This window comes from Heteronotia binoei, chromosome 4 (assembly GCF_032191835.1).
Source record: "Heteronotia binoei isolate CCM8104 ecotype False Entrance Well chromosome 4, APGP_CSIRO_Hbin_v1, whole genome shotgun sequence".
NCBI classification, from domain to species: domain Eukaryota; kingdom Metazoa; phylum Chordata; class Lepidosauria; order Squamata; family Gekkonidae; genus Heteronotia; species Heteronotia binoei.
The window spans coordinates 125,368,377-125,391,702 of record NC_083226.1 but is presented as its reverse complement, the minus strand read 5'-3'; the positions used below and the strand labels follow the sequence as shown (position 1 = coordinate 125,391,702).

Here is a 23,326-nt window from a genome sequence, read left to right as displayed (position 1 = left end):
ATCCTGGTGCTTGCTGTAAGCGTCAGAGCTGGAGCCAGGCAGGCAGGCGCGGATCCCCCCCCCCCCCGGAGGAAGGTATGTACCTTTGCTCCATAAGACGCATACACTCCCCCCACTTTTTTTGGGGGGGGGAAGTGTGTCTTATAGTGCAAAAAATACGGTACCTAAGTTAGTTTCCCAAAGCACTCACACTTGATAAATTATTATTGATTAAAATAAAAATGTTATTAGATTAAAACTTGACAATCCCAATATGTCTGTTACTGTAAAAGGTGTTTGAATTCAATGCTGCCAGGAACATTGGGAGCAGAATCCAGCTTTCTTGCTCCAAGGGGTTAATCACATAGCTTGTTTTTCATTTTGAAGCATACAGCTGCATTCCAAGAACCAGAAGGCATCAACTATCTCTTTCAATACTCAAGGCAGGGTAAGCATGAAATCCAGATGTTTGCTGATTTGTAATGTTTCCTTATATTCTGTCTCTGAATAAAGGGACAGATTGCTGCATGCAGAGAGAAAACACAGCAGAATCATCTCAGCATCAGCATGAGAACCAACTGCAGCAACTCAAAGTTGTTGTTTGAGTGTGAGTTTGCTATAAGAATAAACTTAATTGCTTGTTATTTAAGAAATAAGTCAATCATCCTTATCTTTCAAAATCCATCTCAGAAAGCCTTACAGCTCCTATGACTCACTTAATAGGAGGGATCCTCATTATTGGCTCAATGATTTTACTCTTTCAATCTATCAATGTACAAAGATAAATATTGAGACACTGTAAATTAGAGAGAAGATAAGACAAGGAATGCTTTTTGAAAGAGAATAATGTTAATGGAAAGAACTGGGACATTTTACAGGGGCCACATTTTCCTGAGACAGAAGCTGTTGATGTCCCCCAAAGGATGTAACTGCCCCTTGGGCTGATTTGCATGCTCAGTTTTTGCATGTTTTATAGGGATTTTTGCATCTTTAGGACTAAAAGTTCATCATGGCCATGATCACACATACTAAATAATGCACTTTCAATTCACTTTCCAACTGGATCGTGCCAGTTCACACAGTAATTCACATGGAAAGTGCATTATTTGGTATGCGTGATCACAGCCCATCAGAGTTTAAAAAAAAAAAAACAACTCAGGAAACTAAGATAGTAAAAATGAGACAAAAATATTTGGCAATGACAGTTGCCCAATCTGTTCATTAAGAATCTAGGTCTACAAGTGGAGATGAACTCCCAAAGCAGGTCTTTTATTGCTTCCCCCTCTTCAGCCTGTTTACTTCCATTTTGGTTCTTTTTACATAGGGGCAAAATGGGGGTCTGCAGTGGGAGAGAGAAATCAGGAAAAACTGCTTCATTTTGTCTAATGACGGAATACCCCTAGAGGATACAGACCAATTCTTTTAGGTGTACAGTAAGGTATTTTAACCATAGATCTACAAATACAGTCTTATCATAGAAACCATACCCTGCTTTTCAGTAAATACAAATCATGTAGCTTATAACAAAACAACAAAAAAATAAAATTAGCATTATGGTTAAAGTATAGACCTAAATGAAACTCCGAGCAGAAACACACACACACACACTTAAGTGCAGCTTCAAATTCTTTCAGAAGGCCCATAAAGAAACAAATGCACCTTCTGGGAAGGGAGGACAGAAAATGGAGGATTTCGGATCCAAGTCTTTGATTCATCATAGGACACATTTGGATCTTTTAATTATGCTTAGGATGCCACTAATAATGCCTGGACCAGTGGTGTAAAGTATTATTACACATATCCATCAACCCTTGCTGCAGTTTGGAAACCCCTTTTATAGGGGTGATCTCATTACTCAGAATTTGTCCAATTCAATGGCTAGCAAAATGTATAAACATGGAAAACTTGGATTTCAAACTTGTGCTCACTTATGAAGCAACATGGTGCTCACCTATGAAGTAACATTCAGTAAGCAATTTTCCTTCAATTTAACTTCACAGGGTTATTGCAAAGATGAAAGTGAAAGTGCTTCCATCTCCACATCCCCAATAGATGCTTTGTAAATTTTCTTCCCCTTCCCCCCCCCCCCCCCCCACAAAGGCACCCTGGTAGTCCAGAAATCTAGGTAAAATCCCTAAGGCATAATGTGGGCTTTTAAATTATTTTTAAAATTGAAATTGTTACATTGGTTTTTAATTGCATGCTGTTTTATAATACGTGTTATATATTGTCCAGAGCCCAGCATAGGGCAATTAATCTAGTGTAATAAATACTGCTGCTGCTGCCACTACTACTACTGGTTAAGGGCTGCTGAACCTCATTCAGTGGAAAATTACATTTTGTGCTCAATGCATTCCCCTCTCACTTTATTTTTTTTAAAAAAATTGGAAATACAGTGACCTACACACAACTATAGTTCATGTGAGGATCCCCAAAAACTCACCACTTCACTAGGTTAAAGTGCACTGGTTCTCTGGTGAAGACAAACAGCAGCACAGAGATTCTCTGTGATGTAACTTGAAAAAAAGTAGCAGTAGCCTCTTTTGTTGTTTCTTGACATCTCTATACCTGAGCATCTTTTTGCCAAACCCTCTGCATGTTCCAGAAGGACTCAGGGAGGAAGAGGGGGCTAGTGGCAATAATACATATAGGCTGGCTAGTAAGCCAAACCAATGTTTGCTGGTCTTCTGGGGTCGACAGCTTGGCCATGTATTGCTGAACTTTCCTGGGAGAATGTTCCTGATTAAATTAATGTAGTCTAATATTTGAAGTCAATATTTATATTTAATCACTTTGCTTTGTATTAGATTTCACTGATTTGGGCACTTCCAAATCATTAGTGATTTTTTTTTTTTTTAAAAAACCTTCTGTACTGTTTTGGAGCTAAATAAATGCTAACTAACTGGTGGTGGTGTTAGGTTATGTACAAGTTTGGTTTCCAAAGTGTTGATGTTTGTGCAGGCTGAAGTTTGCCAAGGCACAAAAGGGAACGAGGTGTACATACCATTGATATTTATGAGCTTGGGGTGCCTTCTGTTATTTTAGGATTTGCTCAAAGTCTCACGGCTGAGTGCTTCATATTCTGGTTGTTTAGTATAGACTTATATGGGCACACTGCCTTTTTTCTTTTTACAAATCATTCCTTTAGTGATGTTATTTTGAAAACATGCCCAGATTTCTTCCGGCCTAAAGACCCATAAATTATAAATAGTTATTACCTACATTTCTAATTAATTTGAAATCCAGGCAGAATGTATAATAAATTGATACATGGCCAAAATGTGACCAAAAGCAGCAAAATGGGTAGAGTAATGCCAACAAGATATAATCTTGTTGAGAGGACTAGTGCCCAAGCTAGCCAAATCTGACCATCACCATCACACTGAACCTCTTGTTACTACATCTGTTGCTAAGCTGTTGGTTCATATCCTCACAGGAAAGTCCCTTATACTGCTGGTTTGTCAGTATCATCTACTCTGACTGGCAGAAACTCCCCAAAGACAGCAGTCTTTCTCATCATTTAATACTCAATCCTTTTAGTTGGAGATGCCAGGAATTGAAACTGGAACATTCTGCATGTAAAGCAAAAACAATGCATATTTTTTACAATGAAAATTTTAAAAATATGATTTTAAGAGATAGACAGAAGAAATAAAGCAACACATAAGAAACGAAACAAAAATAAGATGCTTTGAAAATAATGCCAGTACTTATTAAATGATAGGTAGAATTTGTCTCTGATCATAGGTGGGAGGTTGAGGGCTTATTTTGTCTTCTAGAAAAAGGGTTACTGCAGTATGACACTGTATTTACTTTCTAGCAGCCAAAAGTTTCTGGTCTTATAAAAATGATATTTGGTAACTAGTAGATTAGGCACACACAAACACCCAATAAGTTCTTCATTTTCTCTGCCTCCCACATAAAAATGTAGTGCCATCAAGGTGTTTGAGTGATGGGGGCAGTAATTGCTACATGATTCTGTAAAGCAAGAACCAAGACCAGCCCCAAGCCCTTGGAGAGCTATTCCTTGTCACAGCACTAAGCCAGAGAGACCCATTCTCTGCATCATCATAAGGCATCTCTTACAATCTAATTATAAACAAGTTCAAGGCTGTTTAAAAAAATATACTTGTACAAGATTAGCAAAATTCCCTACAGTTTCATTTTACATGTGCTAATAAATTACAACAATTTACAAAAAAATAAACATTACTTTGTCTTGTAGTATGACATGAAAAATATAATTCCATTTCAGAGTGAGTGTAAATAAATGTACTGGGTTCACTGACTGGGTCATTTATGGATCCAGGACTGCCTTTTAAGAAATGAATGGGGCAATCCCATGCAGTTACTCCATTTTGAGGTAGTGAAAGCAAGTCTTAAAGTGAAGTAACTCTACATAGGATTGTACCGTAAAACATATTCATAAAGGAAAATTCTCTAACACAGCATGGGAATTTGAAATATTGTGTTACTTCTTAATTTCATCTCTGGGTTTTCATATTAATGTTACACCTTGTTAACAAAATTGTTGTCCTGACCATGGAATTCAAAACATAGCAAACCTTGATATGAGCTTTTTGTCCTAATGCTCGAACTTTAAAAGATTAATATTTACTGCTAAAATGTCCACTCCTTTAAAATGTGAACTAAATCTTCATATATTACAGATAAAATGCCAGCCTTTTCTCTTTCAGTTGTGTGTTAAAATGAAGATGTAACTATAAGATTATTTTAAAACAAGCTAACTTAAGGTCAAGGAGTTCTTGTTCCTTCCTTTCAATCATACATCTCTGGTTTAAAAGAAAGCTGCCAAACCCCTGGCTATATTTATAGCTTAGCAACTCTACTAAATAGGAAGTTTACTCTCTTGTTGGCAGTTACTCCCAACACATGGCATGAACAGTCCAATCAGAGAGAGGCTTTAAGCAAATTTACTCTACCAAACCTGAGATAACCTTGGTTTTTAGTTAAAAATATCACAGCTGGCATTTAATTGTGCAGCATACTAAAAAGTATTCCCAAGTAGTATTTATGACTTGGGTAAGCTCCCAAGGTAAAATTGTGGGTGATTTCAATATTATTATTCCAAACAATTCAACCATCAAAACAGCTCAGTTTTGAAAACATGGACATCTCTAACCTAAGTAGCTTTTTCCGTTTCCCATTTTCCCATTATGGTGCAATTTGTTAAAGTAATGCAGAAACTGCCGCCTTTGTGTTGGCAATCAGGAGAAGCTTCATTTTATAATCACTGAAATAAAACTCACGAACAACCATATTTCTTTATCATGGAGACAATTTCATGGCATGGTTGCTATTTTTAGATGTAATGGGAGGAAAACAAATTCACAAACTTCTGCTCTGACAAGAAATGTGCACCCTAGCAAACTGAACCACAGGATTGTCCCATCAATGTCTAACATGGCAACTGGGAAGCACACACGGGCCTCTGTTCCTCATGAAGAAATGATAAACAAAGAACTGTTGATATTTAAGACAGCGAAAGAGGACTCTTCAAAATAGAATCATTGTTGAATGATGCCACTGTGGCAGATGTTTCAACCTCACAATGACCTCTCATCTTCCTTTCTGCCCTACAGCAAATGACTTCCTAGGGCTCCAAATTTAAGACATAAAGAATGCACATCTGCAGTAAGGTTTACATTCTAGTTTGTCACAAAAGGAACTAGGAATCCTAACACAATTAGACATTTATCTGCTCATATAAATACCCTCTCTTCTACAATGTCCTTTTTCTTTTACCAAATTTCCAGTCAATATATTTTACATTTGGAACGATTATTTATTTCATTTTGTAATTGTTTAACAGCATCTCAAGTCAACTGTCTTTCCCAGTCAGCAAAGCTGGCAATGATTATGCCAGCTTGGCATTCAGAAAAGTGTTCAGCTCAGTTCATGTAACTTCCCCCGCCCCCCCAACCCCCTCCCCCCAAAAAAACCCTATCCTTGTTGCTAATTGCTGTCCTATGCTCTTGCGGGAGTGAGCAGGGGAAAAAAAGAAGGTATGCCTCAACAAACCAGTAGAGGGCACTCATTAGCAGGGCAGTCAAGTTCCACTACAAGTTAGTTACTTGAACAAAGCAGGAGTCAAGTTGCACATTTAAGACCAACCAATTTTTATTTAGAGCGTAAACTTTCGTGTGCTCTTAAGCACACTTCATCAGATGAGGAATCCAGCACAGCGCGCAAAGCCATACATAGCTGAGCAGAGCCATACATAGCTGGTAGGCAGTGGCCCAGAATGCAACATGGTACAGATTTAAGAACCAATGACAGTGAAGTAAAATTATCTGGTAGGCAGTGGTTTAGAATGTAAAATAGTACAATGACAGAATAGTAAAAGTAACAAATTGAGCATATAAATGCTACTTTCATGCTACTCAGATCAAAGGTTTGCTCGATTTGTTAATGTTACTATTCTGTCATTGTACCATTTTACATTCTAAACCACTGCCTACCAGATAACTTCACTTCACTGTCATTGGTTCTTAAATCTGTACCATGTTGCATTCTGGGCCATTGCCTACCAGCTATGTACGGCTCTGCTCAGCTATACATGGCTTTGCTCACTGTGCTGGATTCCTCGTCTGGTGAAGTGTGCTTAAGAGCACACAAAAGTTTACGTTCTAAATAAAAATTGGTTGGTCTTAAAGGTGCAACTTGACTTCTGCTTTGTTCAATTGCTTCAGACCAACATGGCTGCCCGCTTGGATCTATCTAAGTTGGTTACTTGTACTTTTCACTTTACTTTTGGGTGGCCATCAAACAAGCTTCAAACAGATATTACTCTGGTGAAACAGAATCGCTTCAACAATTCCAAAATCAAGAAAAAGTTATAATGTCTTTATAAAGCTTTTGTAGGATTGAAAGACACCAAAGAACCCTGTATGTGTAAGAAAGAAAAAGAAATAAACTTAAAAGCTGCTCTGCTTGTTCACCAGACGTAGCAACTACATTTCAGTGCTATGAAAGAAGGTTTAATTCTGTCAAATGACAGTGATAGCCCATTTTAGAGCTCAGCTGAAACATGCAGCCTAATGAACACACAAGTGCATTATTAAAGTTTGATAATTAACTCAAACCTACAAGTCTTAGTCCTATTTTCACACATGACATACAAGATTCCTGTTCAAATGTGATATGCACCAGGATAAACCCAGGCCTGTTCAGCAATATTTGAATCCGTTCTTTAATGCTGTTAGATGATTCCAAGAATACATTTGCTTATGAGGAAGTTCTGAAGATGCTCTTTGATTTTGCTTTGCTCACAACAGAAGCAGTTAAAATTTTGCACGACTGCACATAAGAAAAGTTGGTTTTGTTTGAAAGTTACAAACATTGTTCAGCAACTGGAAACTTGGGAACACTGTTGCAAGGAGGATTTTCAAACCATCCAGGGTTAACCTAATTCTATTCCTAATGATATTATACAGAGTTATTTTAAGACCAGTCTTGTACTAACTCTCTGCTGTGGAGTCCATAATAGTTTTAAAAAGGGACATAAAACATTCTTCTGTTTACCTGCACTGGTGCCTGCACCGGTTGTGAGGTCCCCACCCATCAGGCCACCTAGGAGAAGACAAAATAGTCAAACTGAGAAAGCAGCTAAGAGAAACCACAAAGGTCAAAAGAAATTACAGCTTATTCCACAAAGCAATGTAGGTACTACTGGAGTTTGTACTACCAGAGTACTTAAGACAGCTGGCTGTTTAAGCTACACTGACTTCTGTCGACATACCATCTTGAACAAAGGGTACAATCATTATTAGCTTTGGTGCTACCAGATCACAATAATGCTTTTTGACTTGGTAGTTAATAAACCACCAAACTTTCAGATAGAAGATTTCATACCTCACTGCATTATGTTGGTACTTGGTGGTAGAAAATACCTTCATGTCACAGTGGACTTACAGAGACCCCATAGCAGACGCTGTTTAGCTTCCAAGATCTGACAAGATTGGGCTAGCCTGGGCTATCCAGGTCAGGGCTTCTTTAATGTTGAAATTTCTACTTAGGAGGAATAAGACTAGTTGATATCCTATTTAATTTGTTCATATACTATTTATTAATCCTATGTGTTTTTATGAAATTAAAACTCAGGTACTGCAAGTACATTTTGAAGCTGGAACAAGAAAAAAAAATCGACTTAATTGTATTTCGATGGCAAAGATTCTTTACAGTCCCATACAACTTTTGGCAATAAAGGTTTCAAGGACCACCTGGATCCTGCCGTTATTGCACAATCCTCCAGTCCATAACTAATCCTAAAAGATGTTAACCATTTTGTGCCTTGCAATCCAGAAATCTGCACAACTGATTCCCTGCGATAAACTTAGGTATGCCCTAGGGAAAAGATACCCACATTTTCCCAGGACAGTTTCTATACACTATACCAGTCTGGCAGCTGAAGAAACTGCTATCAGTGTTAATGAAATAAAAAAAACCCCACAGATATAATCTTATATTGACCTAGTACTATGCAGTCACATCGTCACTTTGTTGTACACCACTCAGATAAATTTACATATATTTGTGCAAAATTCTTAGTGTCTTCTCAAATCCTGAGCTAGTGGCATTCCATCATTTTTTACTTGTTCCTCAGACAGGGGACTGTATTTGACTTTTCCAAGTTCAGCACACTGACTCAGTTACATCAGGACAGAATGAAGGATCCTAATCTATATTTATCCTACTTAGAGAGGTGACTCCTCATCAGCACCTGCATGGAAGGCCGAGTCTTGCTTAAACAAAAAGACACTCCAGCTTTGAGATGGAACAATACATCACAATCAATGAAATTCTAATGACCCATTATCACAAAGCTCTTAGCTGCAGATCCAGACAACCCAATTCTTGAATGTCAGTTTTAAAGCTGTGCTTCTGATTTGCTCCCCAGGTTTTACAGAGGACCCTTGAATAAAAGAAAATGCCTTGCATTGTATCAGCATGTTGCATTTTAATCTTGTCCTTATTCCAAAGTTCTCAGTATGGTAAACTTGATCTCCCTTATCTATGCTATCCTCCCAATACCTCTGTAAATCATGTTAATATGAGGCAGAACTACTGAACCAATCAGCCAGCGAGATTAATGGCTAAAGAGGTATTTGAACCCAAGTCTCTCAATCTTAGTCAGACACTCTAATCGCTTTACAATACTGGCTCTCACTGGCAGAGCAGCTCATATTTATATTCTAGATTTGTCTTTCTAAATTTAGCAGAATAAGACTGGAGATTGTGGATTAAATCCAAGGGCTAAAAATGACTGGATTTTTTTTTACTGCAAACCCCAGGTATAGATTACCCCATGAGCACCCAGGAGGCTTTCCCATGTCTTGGACCACCTTCTCTTCATTCTTAAAACTTTTTTTCTTTAATGTAACATTTCCTTAAATTTCTAGTCTTTTATCATCAGATATTTATTAATTCGCAGTTAGGATCTTCCTCAACTTTTTTTTTTTAAACATAGTATGTTAGAGCAAAACTGTTAAAAAGAAGAGCTATTCTTTCCTGAACACAGCTTGATGGGAGAAACAGAAACAATTCTGCTACTAAAGTGAAGAAAGCAACTGTACAATGCCTACCTGTGTTACCTGCACTTGGTGGCCGGTGTGTCACACCAGGAGACATGCTATTGCGCTGTAAGGAAGGGTGGGCCAGAGGCAAAAGGTTGGGGTTCCCCAGGGAGCTTACTGGGTTGCTGTATACCAAGCTGTTGTGGTTGGACACTGGGATAGAAACTGGCATCTCAAAGTTGGGTGGTGGAACAGCCTGTCCAAACAGAGGAAAGAAAAGGGAAACAAAAGACAAGAATAGTACAAAAGCACAACAGTCTCAGACTAGTGTTATTCTATATTTAGTTCAAATATTTTGTAACTTCTAGGTAAAACACAGAAAAGATGCAGGAATGCTAAATGCTGTTACTAACAATATTTCAGCCACTGAAAGGAGAGTTTCAGAAATGTTTAATGGCTCATGAACTAATATTCCTCCCCCCTCTGCAATTTCTATATTTCCTTTGTGAATATGAAAAGACTGGTTCCCCCTACCCCCAATGCACTTCTATTTAAAAGAAGTGCTTGTTTCACTAGGCTACATTTCAGCCTTCTTCCATTCACTGAAATCCTAATTGCTTACTTGAGGAATCTTAAATATGGTGCTGTAGATGAATGCAGATCAAAGATTCATGATTACGATTTCACTGAGCAAGAAATATTAGAAAGACAAAAATGCAAAAGGAAAGACTTCTGCTTCAGCCAGGCCTGGAAGGGCCAGAAGCCCAGAATTAGCAGCTCAGTGAAGAAAACAAACTGATGGTATTTATTTTTGAAAAATATGTTCACCTCCACTGCTCTTCACGAATGCATCAGGAACAGTTTCGAGGTAACACCCATGGTTAAATGCATGTGAAGCGTTTGTGTTGAACTATTATTGAGAAAGAGCTACAATCCCATCACATCTAATTCTACATATAAATGAATCTAAAAAGTGGAACCAGTGTGGGTTTCTTCCCCTCTGGATCTGGGTGTATTCACACTGCAGTACATATATTATTTGCCATGAACTCATCAGTTTTTCCCTTCCCACCATGCTTCATTGTCTTGCTAGTATTGTATAAAATTCAGCCTATTCATTTAATTTGTCTACTTAAGAACAAAACACATACATACACAATCAGATTTTAAAAACTAATGTCACAAATGCTGGTCAGTTAGTCTGGGTAAAGCCAATTTATGTTGGAAATTGACAATGCCAATTTCTCTAGAGCCTAACCCAAGGGAACAGTTGTTAATTTAAGCAGACCACAGTGTGCATGATTCCAATAGGTCACTTCTGTCCAAGAAATAATTTGTTGATGGAAACTCTCCTGTCACCTGCTTCCTCTCAGAGCCTTCCACTATAATTCAGGGCTAATAATACTGGTCTATCTTAAAATGCCTGTTGAAAAGATAATACATGTGAAGAGCTTTGAACCTTCAGAAGTGCCATAGAAACTTTACTTTTCATTGTTACTGCTGATTATTCATGAAAGGTTCTCAGAGAGCTGATTATTCATGAAAGGTTCTCAGTTAGTGAGCCTGTTTGGTGCAGTGGTTAAGTGTGCAGACTCTTATCTGGGAGAACCAGGTTTGATTCTTCACTCCTCCACTTGCACCTGCTGGAATGGCCTTGGGTCAGCGATAGCTCTGGCAGACGTTGTCCTTGAAAGGGCAGCTGCTGTGAGAGTCCTCTCAGCCCCACCCACCTCACAAGGTGTCTGTTGTGGGGGAAGAAGATAAAGGAGATTGTGAGCCACTCTGAGATGCTGAGATTCAGAGTGGAAGGTGGGATATAAATTCATTATCTTCTTCTTCACACCTTTCTTCGGTAATTCATGGTTCTTTCCCACAAAATCCACTGAGATGTTACATTTCTTCACATGCATTTCTTCCAAGCTATGCAGAATTTGGAGTATCATATCAGTTATTTATTTCAGGTAATGCTTTCCCTATTCAATTTTATTTTGTTTCTAATATACTGCCTTCTATCAATGCAACACTTCATTTTTAATGCAAGACAGAGTCAGGATATAGAATGATCTTGACAGACTGGAAAACTAGACTAAGACAAATAAAATGAATTTTAATAGGGATAACTGTAAAGTTCTGTGCTTAGGTAGGAAAAATCCAATGCATAATTATAGGAGAAGGGAGACTTGTCTTGGCAGTAGTATGTGCAAAAAGGATCTAGGGGTCTTTGTGGACCGTACTCTCAACAGGAGTCAGCAGTGTGATGTGGTGGTTAAAAAGGCAAATTCAATTTTGGGCAGTATCAACAGAAGTATAATATCCAGATCAAGGGAAGTGATAGTATCACTCTACCTCATCTAGAATATTGTGTTCAGTTTTGGCACCACAATTCAAGAAGGATATAGACATTGGGAATGTGTCCAGAGGAGGGCAACGAAGATGGCGAGGGGCCTGGAGACCAAGTCCTATGAGGAAAGGCTGAGGGAGCTGGGTATGTTTAGCCTTGAGAGGTGATGAATGAGAGGCAATATGATCACCATCTTCAAGTACTTAAAGGGATATCATATAGAGGATGGTGCAGAATTATTTTCTTTTGTCCCAGAAGGTCAGACTGGAACCATCAGGTTGAAATTAAATCAGAAGAGTTTCCAGCTCAACATTAGGGAGAACTTTGTGACAGAGTGGTTCCCCAGAGCAGCAGGCTTCCTTGGGAGGTGGTGAGCTCCTTCCTTGGAGGTTTTTAAACAGAAGCTAAATGGTCATCTAAATAAGGCTGATTCTGTGAATTGGGCAGATCATGAGAAGGAGGGCAGAAAGTGATCAGTGATTAGTTCTTGTGGCCCTTTCTTACATGCCCAGGAAAATGCTGATTGTCACTTTGGAGTCAGCAATTTTTTGCAAAGCCAGTTCGGCAAGGGATCTTTGGGTTTTTTTTTGCCATTTTCTGGGCATGGGTTGGACTAGACGACCCTGGAGATCCCTTCTAACTCATGATTCTAAGTGTTTACGATTCTCAACAGCAATTGATTGGATACAAAAACAGGAATGGTGAGACATTTTTAAAATCAGATCTAATTCTGTTAGGGGAAAAAAACCCAGGGAAAAAAATCATAGAAGTCCATCAAAAATGCATTATTTCTCATATACAAAGGTTCATAATGTGTAGAAATTCACATAACAGCAAACTGTCCCTTGTGGCCTTAACATGATTGATACATTCTTTCATGCTCTGCTAGAATGCAGATTTGTTGAGATTATAAAGGATTACTATATTAAGCCTTTATTCAACCAATCTCTCTCCCCCCACCCCCATACTCTGCAAACTCTCTTTTGCTCAGTGATAAGGATCCCAAAATCACTCCAACAAACACAAAATTTCTCTCAGTCCTTTTAGCCCTTGAATAAAAAAAGAAACAAAGTTCTTGAATCAATGAGCTTCTAAGGGTACAAAAGGAAAGACAAACTGTAACATCCCTAGTTGTTCTTTTATAGGCCAAAAGGGATCAGAGTCACTGCTTACTCTGCTCTAAACTCCTAATGTTTCAGAAACTCTTCAAACATGGAAGAATTTTGAGATTTTCCTGTAAGTGATAAATACCTTACTCTTTGTAAGACTATAATGTATTTCCTGAACCCTAAAGACAGTTTTCTAGATATCTGGAAATAATACTGCAGAGCTGTCATTGCCATTGACATACATGGACATTGTTTTTGACCCTGTGCATTGTTTTTAGCCTGCAGTAGTTTCCAGTCAAACTAAGTTATGTAGGTTTCTCTTGCAATTTCAAACTGTACGTGGGAAAGCTTCATTGTCATTACAAACAGATCCATGTCCATTTTTGCGCTAACATTAATGGGGCATCTCCTAGATAATGTACAGGATTCTCATACTTGGAATTGCCAGTCATACTGAAGGTTTTGATGTGTTTCAAGAGTCCTGAAAGCATGAGTACTTATCTGAATACACACACAAGTTGCTCTTTCAAAAGGAAATCATGGAAGGCAACTTCCCACTCTTAGTATTGTACCACTGTCAAGAACTTTTTCATTCCTCAGATGAATGAAATTCACTAGACCAGATGGATCTAGTCAATTTCTCCACTCAGTTGAGCACTAGGAGATTTGGGAAAGCTGCTGCAATTAGGAAACAGGAAAATGATGTGACTTGATTGCTGTCCAGTAGTCAAGATTCTACCCTTCTCACATTACATTTGTAGTCTGCGACCAACTGATGTTAGATCATTAGTAATGAGAGAAAAGTTACTTTTAATGGTCATTAAAATATCCATTTGTAACTGGAATATCTATCTACCTGCACATGGAGTAATACTTGGAACTGAAGTCGGTTGAAGAGCATTCCAAGATATGTAACAGAAAGTGGAAGATTCAAGAAACAGCACATAATAATGCTGATAATGCTTTCATCACTTACGAGAACAATTTCTCTTGGAAACTGTTTCCACATGTATTTCACAGGAAATAAACTTATGACCCACCCCTCTTTTACCAGGTGCTACCAAACTAACGGAGGTCAGTAGGGTTATAGATAGTTGACCAAGGTTAAAAGGTGACTTCTCACTGGAAGGTATTTTAGTTTCAAAACTGCTTTCCTTTCCTGTGGACATCTTCTACTTTAAAGACAACTCTCAAAGAAGAGTTGCTCAAAGCAACAATTTAGGGCTGGTGTACACAGTGAAATAACCATGCAGGGTCTTTTGAAAAATCCTCTATCTGATCAATGTTCCAAGTTGCAGTTTAAGTTTAATATTGTTTAATTTTCCTACCCCCTTTCCCAGAAAATGGCCAGGTAGTCCAGAATTGGATGAGAAACTTATATATCATCATCTTGGATCTCTTTACTCTGATTTTTAATTTTTTATCAAATTGTACATTGGATTTTAAATCCATTGTATACTGTTCTATGGTATTATGCCCTTGTACATTGCAAACTGGGATAGGGTAATTAATAAATCAAATTATTATCAGGGTGCTTTTTTTTCTGGGGGAATGCAGTGGAACAGAATTCCAGAACCTGTTAATGGAAGGAAATTTTTCAATAAATGTTTTAAAGTTCATGTGTTCCATCTTCATTTCCCTCTTCAGAATTCTGGCACCTCTTTTTCAAGACCCCCCCCCCCCCAATTAATGATGATGATACCAGTCGTTTGTATCACAGGGAAATTTTAATTCTAGCATTATATCACCAATGAGAAGGCTGCAGTATTTAAGCACGTGACTGACCCATACAATCACAGTAGAACATGGGAGTCAGCCACAGGGAAACACTCTTGCAGCATAACCACACTGCAAAGATAAAAAGCACACTGGGTCTTAAAAAATGGCTCTGGATGCTCCAAAGCAGAAGCCAAATGCTCTCTTTCTTTGTCTAAGCTCTTATGGAATGGGCTGTTACATCAGCCTACAGACAGAACAGTCTTTTAAGACAGATTAAGGTAGTTTAAAAGGCATCATTTCTCATGGTGTAGATATCATATTTTTTCCCTTCCCGATATAACTTCTGCTCAATAAGGATATTGCAGCTTTTTCAAACAATTCAGAAACCTGCAAAACCTGTTTACCAGAAATGAAAGTGGGACAAGTATGCAGTACATGAGAAGCCTTCATCTCTGTTGTTTTCCAACCTGTTTGTGTCTAGTCTCAGTTGGCTAGTACAGTCAAGTGGAACTTTACTTGCACTTTCTGCATTCCTACTGCTCCATTAGAATGTCTAGAAGTCTAGATATAGTAAGAATCACGGTCATCTTGCCAATTTTGTTATTGTTATAAATCCTGACATGAAGTTTCTTTAGCCAAAAAAGAAAAATTATTCTCCTCACATATTGAATCTGTCCTACAAGCAGGATCTGTTTTTAAGCACATATGCCTCAGCCTTGGAAAAAGCATAACTTATGATGCAGGCTCAGTTTCTTAGGAAACATGCACTATGTAATTTAAAATATCATACAATTATGTATCCAAGGATAGCCACATAATGGGTGAAATTCACCCTCCTCAACAAGTTCTAACACTTGGGCAATGTGATGGGAACTTCCTGGAATTGTAAACTGAGAATACAATCTAATCTCTTCCTCTTCAAGGCTGCAGTTCCAGCCCAATTCAACTGCAGTAGCTACAGGACCACTTCATATCCAATAGCCCAGTGCTTCATGTGTAAAGGAATTTCTCATTTCTACCACACAATAGCAACCTCCTATTTTGCAGTCTGTATATGTTGTAAAAAGTTTTAGGTTTTGTGTGGCAAATAAAATGGCTTGCAATATGGACCAGGAATGAATTACTAGTACTGTCTAGAAATCATGAGCTTGCTCAGAAAAGTTTTTAGAATCATTATTTGAAATTTATATTACGTTTACATTTGTGATTTGTACTTTGTTGCTTCAACTTGTTTGGAACTTGAAAAAATGAGAAGATGGTGTGATAAGGAATTACATAGAACGTATGTGGCATTGCATGAATTTGAGCTGGCAGCAATGTGAAACTATATCAAAAGGGATTCAATAGTTCCACTTTCAAATTGTCTCAATGATCAGGCCAATCTGAAGCCACTTGACCTGGCAGGATGCTTAAGAAGGTTGGAGGACCACATACATGACCATCTGCCCACATCCCTTCCTTTCTGTAGGCCCAGAAGGGATCATATAGTCTTTCATAATTGTCTTATGCAAGAATTTTTTAAAATTGATAATTATTTTCTACAATTCTATGTTATCATATAATTGTGCTTCTTTGCCATTTTAATTCACTTTAGCTGGACTTGCACAGATAGTATAGTGGATCATGCCATGTTTTAGAATTTCACAACTGTTTTGTATTTCACAAAGAGCTGTCTACTCTAGCAGGGTACAATATTAAGGATGATGAATATGTAACTGTTATTCTGCTCTGCTCATCTAGAGTATTGTGTTCAGTTTTGGGCACCACAATTTAAGAAGAATATAGACAAGCTGGAACGTGTCCAGAGAAGATGATGATAATGATATTGGATTTATATCCCGCCCTCCACTCCGAATCTCAGAGTGGTTCACAATCTCCTTTAACTTCCTCTCTCACAACAGACACCCTGTGAGGTGGGTGGGGCTGAGAGGACTCTCACACAGCAGCTGCCCTTTCAATGACAACGTCTGCCAGAGCTATGGCTGACCCAAGGCCATTCTAACAGGTGCAAGCGGAGGAGTGGGAAAACAAACCTGGTTCTCCCAGATAAGAGTCCGCATACATAATGAGGGCAATGAAGATGATGGGAAGTCTGAAGACCAAGTCTTATGAGGAAAGGTTGAAGGAGCTGGGTATGTTTAGCCTTGAGAGGAGATGATTGAGAGGTCATATGATCACCATCTGCAAGTACTTGTCATATTGTGGATGGTGCAGAATTATTTTCTGTTGCCCCAGAAGGTTGGATCAGAACCAACTAGTTGAAATTAAAACAAAAGAGTTTTTGGCTAAATATTAGGAAGAACTTCCAGACAGAGTGGTTCCTTGGAGGAACAGGCTTCCTCAGGAAGTGATAGGCTCTCCTTTAAACAGAGGCTAGATGGCCATCTGACAGCAATACTGATTCTGTGACTGAGGCAGATCATGAAAAGGAGGGCAGGAAGGGTGTGTGTGGGGGACGTATTTGTGAATTTCCTGCATTGTGCAGGAAGTTGGACTATATAATCCTGGAGGTCCCTTCCAACTCTATGATTCTATGATTCATGTTGTAGTATTAGTCACAGCTTGGCCCATCCATTTTTTTTTCATTTTTCCCTATATCAACAATGATTTTGAATCCCATGTCCTTTCCTCATTTTGGAGAATAGAAATGTAAATAAACCATCCCAAAATAGCATGATTGTCTTCTATTCATGTATTAGTACAGTTTGACTTTCTTGTAGAGTTTGAAGCATGGAAGAAACCAGCTATTTTTTAATTATACCTCATGTTCCTTTGCATCAGGAAAAAGTGTCGTTGAGTCCATAGGATCAACCCAACAATCATTTTAAAAATAAAATTATCCAAGCTAATAAACAAACAATAAAAGCACAGATGCAACTTGAGAGTTTCTTCAGCAAAACAAATATTCTATTATAAACATCCTTTCAAGATTTTACTCTTTATTTTCAGGAACCTGTGTCTGCTATATCATGCTGTCTTGCCTTTCCCTTCCCAGACTGCTAACAAATACTTCTATATTCAGTTTACACCAGTGTCGAAAATCACATACTAGATAAAATGTGAATTCAGTAAGTGGTGATTTGCATAATATTTGTGATCCCTTCGAAGAGTGGAAATTTGTGAATCACATACCAGAAAATACTTTGTAATCCACTGTTCATAATTATGTGTGTCTTACTGTCTCTTTTCAACCTATCTTGGCCTCCAAAGTACTTTATAGCACAGTGGCCTTCACAGCTGCTTATCCTATAAGCCTGTACAAATAAATGTACAATTGCTATCAGATGTTTTGTCTCACATGCACATGAATCTCTTTTAGACTAACAACATATAATTCTGATCTGAGGAATATATTCCTAGCCTTTGCTTTGTTCCTTCTGAATCCAGGAGCAAGGGTCATTCTTGTACCATCATTTCTTTTTTTTAATGATTGCCAAGACTTGATTGCTTCATTCTCTCCCCCCTCCTTTTTCATAGTTGTCAGGACAAATGCGGTGATGAATTTAGATCGTATCTGTGTTCACTACGGGGATAAAACAGAAAGACTCAAGGGGCCAAGTGTATATACTTCTAAGAATGAGGTAGCTTGTGATCAGGCAGACACCCAATTCTATGTAAAAATATGAAGCTGCCTTGCTGAGTAAGACTCCTGACCATCTAACTTGGTACTGTGTAATATGGTTGGAAGGAAGTTACCTAATATGCCTCAAGCAGAGATCTTTTTGAGCCCACTGCCTGAGATCCTTAGTAGCCAGAGATACTACAGATCAAACATGGGCGCTTGCAAACAAATAATGTGCTCTGCCACTGAATGTGATGCAGTATAGATGGTGTAAGTCAGTATGGGCTATGTATGCACAACAGTGTAGATATTTGTAATGCTGATTAGACTTCAGATACATTAGAAACACAACTGCCCCATGTTTGCATCAACAATCTTGAGATTAAGGCCTATTGCAGATACTTGAGTGCTGTTTTTATTATATATTCAAATAAGGACACAATACTTCTTGAGTAAAAAACTGTAAAATGCTAGAAAGCAAAAAATTATAAGAACATAAGAGAAGCCATGTTGGATCAGGCCAACGGCCCATCAAGTCCAACACTCTGTGTCACACAGTGGCAAAAAATTTTATATACACACATACACTGTGGCTAATAGCCACTGATGGACCTGTGCTCCATATTTTTATCTAAACCCTTCTTGAAGGTGGCTATACTTGTGGCTGCCACCACCTCCTGTGGCAGTGAATTCCACATGTTAATCACCCTTTGGGTGAAGAAGTACTTCCTTTTATCCGTTTTAATCTGTCTGCTCAGCAATTTCATCGAATGCCCACGAGTTCTTGTATTGTGAGAAAGGGAGAAAAGTACTTCTTTCTCTACTTTCTCCATCCCATGCATTATCTTGTAAACCTCTATCATGTCACCCCGCAGTCGACGTTTCTCCAAGCTAAGGAGTCCCAAGCGTTTCAACCTTTCTTCATAGGGAAAGTGCTCCAGCCCTTTAATTATCTCACGGGCTCTGCTTCTTAGAAACTTAAGACAGCAGCATTTATTTGGGGACCATTCCAGAATGTAGAATATCAAAGGTCTCCTGACATACAGATAGAAATTCACGGTGTTCTGGGGGCACATGGATTTCTTCAGATATCTCCTTTCCATGATATACTATTCCAAATCTTGGATGATATTGTGTAATACAATAAAGCCAGTGAAAATATTCAAATCACTGATATTTCAACTTTGTGGTGAGTAGTCAACAAGGGCAACATCCACTACTATCTCATGGCTACATTCCACATATTTAAAAAGACTTTGATGCACATGCTAGGGCCTTATGGTGCGTGAAAATCCAATATGGTACCATTTCCCCTTAAAAAAAAAGGTACTTATAAGATACAATCCTAAAAGTTTTACTTAAGTTTGAGTTTTGTCAGAAACACATAAATATGTTATTTATCTTGTATTACTGCACCACTGTGAGGTTTTTCTGGGGAGCCTGCAATGTGTAGCCCACCCAGAAAGAGAGGTACCTTAAAGGACAAGTATCATGATAAAAGTATCCATCTGACACTTCTAAAAAAATGCTGAACTGGCTTTGTGTGAAACATCCAACCATGTTTAGCAGGCACACCCACCACAACTATGAGCTGTGGCAATTTCATGACTGCTAATGGCATGCATAAACACAGTCTAGTTTGTCCTCACTCTGAGCTCTCCTCTTGCAGTGTCCTGCAAAACACCAATCTGCATCTCACTCTGCTCATGCATTTGGCAGTTGTGCAATTGTTCCAGCTTCTGGGACCAGCAAGCAGGTGTAAGTGACCACCCCGAGAATAACCATCTTTAGTGGCTTGTCCTGTCCTCAGATGAGAGAATTCTTCCAGTATAGACTCCTCATTTCCACTGTGCTGCCTTTGAAAGGCTTGCTAAAGCAGTTACCATGGCCACAGGGGGAGGAGGGAAGCAGCTGCAGAGAGCACAACCACCATGTACACCATCCTGAGGTCTGAACAAATTGAGCTGATTCAGTTGACCCAGAGGAAGCCTTGGCCTCTATGCCCTGTTGGCTGTCCAGAGGAACTGGTTGTGAAATAAGATGCTGGAATAGATGGATCACTGGTTTGATCCAGCAAAGCTCTTCTTAAACCTCCCTCAGAACTGCAAAGAGGCCACTCAGCAGCTAACACGGAAGCAATGCTTTATTGACCCAGAGAAATGGAAGATGGGAAGATCAGAAACTGCTTCAGCAAAAATATCTGATAAACAAATAATATCTTTTTAGTACCTCAGGAGATGGTGTGAGGTGCTTTTCCACAATCCATCTGCTAAAATATGCCATTGGGTATGATTTCAAACACAAAAGCATGCTGCTAGGATTCCCTCTCAGTCAGGTATGAGTTCCTGAAGTAGGTTTTACTTTGTTTTAAGTTCAATGCACATTCTTGGAAGAATGAAACAAAGAAAGTTATATGGTTTCCCAATCTTGAGGCTTTGTTTTTCACAGTGAGACAATTAAGCTTGGTTGATGGACTCAGAAATTATTGAGGGAATGCAGGGCAGGCCTTCCATGCCTGCAAAAGAATAGACTGTCTACTCTGTTCCTCTAGAAAAGAGCTGTGCTCTGCTTAGATCCTAGCAACGTAGCTCTACAAGCCACCTCATGTTGGCATAAAGCTTAGTCAAAGTCTGTTTTGGCCTTCGCTGTAAAAAAACATCAGGACTTTTGCCATCTTCAACAGTACAGCTTAGTAATGTTGCCTACAAATTCCACAGTCTGCAATCATAAGAATACTTTCCTGTGACTAAGACCTATTGAATAATATGGGATTTTCTTCTGAGTAGACCTGCTTATGATTGCTCCCTTCCTACAACTAAACTTGTGTGTGTTCATTCACATTTTTTTTATTTATTTATATCCCGCCCTCCCCACCGGAGCAGGCTCAGGGCGGCTAACAACAAAGATTCAATACATACATTGAATTATAACTAACAATATAAACCAACAGATAATTAAAAAACTATTAAAATTCTAAAAACAATAAGTTAATATTAATATGTTAATATGTTGGTGCTATTCAGATGGTGAATTTACTTAGCAGTTTACTCAGTGAAGGCCATTCGAAAGAGGACGGACTTGCAGGCCCTGCGGAACTGTTCAAAGTCCCGCAGGGCCTGCATTTCTTCTGGAAGCTGATTCCACAGCTGTGGAGCCATAACGGAGAAAGCCCGAGTACGGGTACTCTGGAGTTTTACGTCTTTTGGCCCGGGAATAGTCAGCAGGTTCTTCCCCGCTGACCTCAGTGCTCTCTGGGGAGAGACGGTCCCTAAGGCAGGCGGGTCCTCAGCCATATAGGGCTTTAAAGGTAATAACCAGCACTTTGTAATGAATCCGGTATATAACTGGCGGCCAGTGCAGTTCACGCAGCCCCGGCTGTATGTGCTCCCACTTTGGGAGCCCCAACAGCAGTCTGGCAGCCGCGTTCTGCACTAGCTGCAGCTTCCGGGTTCGGCACAGAGGCAGACACATGCAGAGGGCATTACAATAATCTAGTCTCGAGGTGACCATTGCATGGATCACTGTTGCCAGGTCCTGATGCTCTAGGAAGGGAGCCAACTGCCTTGCCCACCTCAAATGAAAAAAGGCGGACTTGGCAGTGGCTGCTATCTGGGCCTCCGTTGATAATGAAGGCTCCAGTAGAACTCCGAGGCTTCTGACTCGGTGCGCCGCTTTCAATGGCGCCCCGTCAAAGACCGGGAGAGATATTTCCGCCCCCAGAGCGCCCCGACCCAAGCAAAGGACCTCTGTCTTCGCTGGATTCAGTTTCAACCCACTCAGCCTTAACCAAGTTGCCACGGCCTGCAGTGCCAGGTCCAGATTCTCTGGGACGCAGCCAGGCTGGCCGTCCATTAGCAGATAGAGCTGGGTGTCATCTGCACACAGTAAGTACAAGAAGTTAGGCTTCTTTAACAAAAAAAAAGCCATTTATCACACACAGAGCGCTTCTAACAAGGTCTTTCCTCTTAAGATACCAGTCTCTAATTTGTTATCTTCTTTAGTCATTAATACAATTCCCCTAGGGTTGCCAAGTCCAATTCAAGAAATATCTGGGGACTTTGGAGGTGGAACCAGGAGACATTGGGGGTGGAGCCAGTAGCACAAGCATAACTGAACTCCAAAGGGAGTTCTGGCCATCACATTTAAAGGGACTGCACACCATTTAAATGCCTCCCCTCCATTGGAAATAATGAAGGATAGAGGCACCATCTTTGGGGGCTCATAGCATTGGACCCCCTGGTTCAATCTTTTTGAAACTTGGGGGCTGTTTTGAGGAGGGGCACCAGATGCTAGGCTAAAACTTTGGTGCCTCTACCTCAAAAAAACAGCCCCCCCCAAGTCCCAGATAGCCACAGATTAATTCAGCATTATATTCTATTGGAATTGGTCTCCATAGGGAATAATGGCATGCCCAGCAGACGCTCCCCCCCCAATTTTCTGATTATCCTGAAGCGAGGGGAGGGCTTCCAAACCAGGGGATCCCCTGCCCCCACCTGGGGATTGGCAACCCTAAATCTCCTCCAACATAATGCAATAGCACTTATTTCATGAGGTGCAATTAATGAAACATATTAAGAAATTACACCTGTTGATGTTCTTCCCCAAAATGAATTGTTGAATCTGAAAACCTTCCTGGAAACCCCATTTGAACAGAAGCATCTTTTTAGTGTAGCAACTGAAAGAGCAAAGGCTGCCAGTGGCAAGAATTCTAGCAGGTGAAGAAAAAAGGGGTACAGTCAGTGGCTACGACTGCTGTGTTTTTGAGTAACATCTTCATGTTGAAGCTTGGCCTGCTAAAATCACAGGGGCAACATCAAAGCTCTCCCTCCGACATATGGCATTAGGCAAGTGAGAAGAGCGTGAGTGCAAAGGGTGCATGCATTCAATTAAAAATTGCATACACATGTTAAGCATTTTGGAAAAAGAAGAACTCAAAAAGAACCTTGGCCCAACTTAGAGCTTTTCTGGTCTCCTGAGTACAACATTAGTTTTCCAAAAGTTTATGAAAGCATGACTCTTAGCACAAAGGCCAGATCAATTCAGTCAAGTGTTTTTTTCATATACATGAAAGATCCTCTCC

The 23,326-nt window shown here is 39.4% G+C and overlaps 1 protein-coding gene across 20 annotated transcripts in view; it reads right to left on the bottom strand.

Annotated features, from left to right (window-relative positions):
• Positions 1-23,326, bottom strand: part of MEF2C (myocyte enhancer factor 2C) — a 292,573-nt gene that overhangs the window by 58,664 nt on the left and 210,583 nt on the right. For all 20 annotated transcript variants that reach the window (XM_060235726.1, XM_060235715.1, XM_060235724.1 and 17 more), the window contains 2 exons: positions 9,585-9,771; positions 7,525-7,572 (listed from right to left, as the gene is read on the bottom strand). In XM_060235726.1, coding sequence (XP_060091709.1) covers positions 7,525-7,572; positions 9,585-9,771 — 235 coding nt within the window. The remainder of the gene's footprint in view (positions 1-7,524; positions 7,573-9,584; positions 9,772-23,326) is intronic.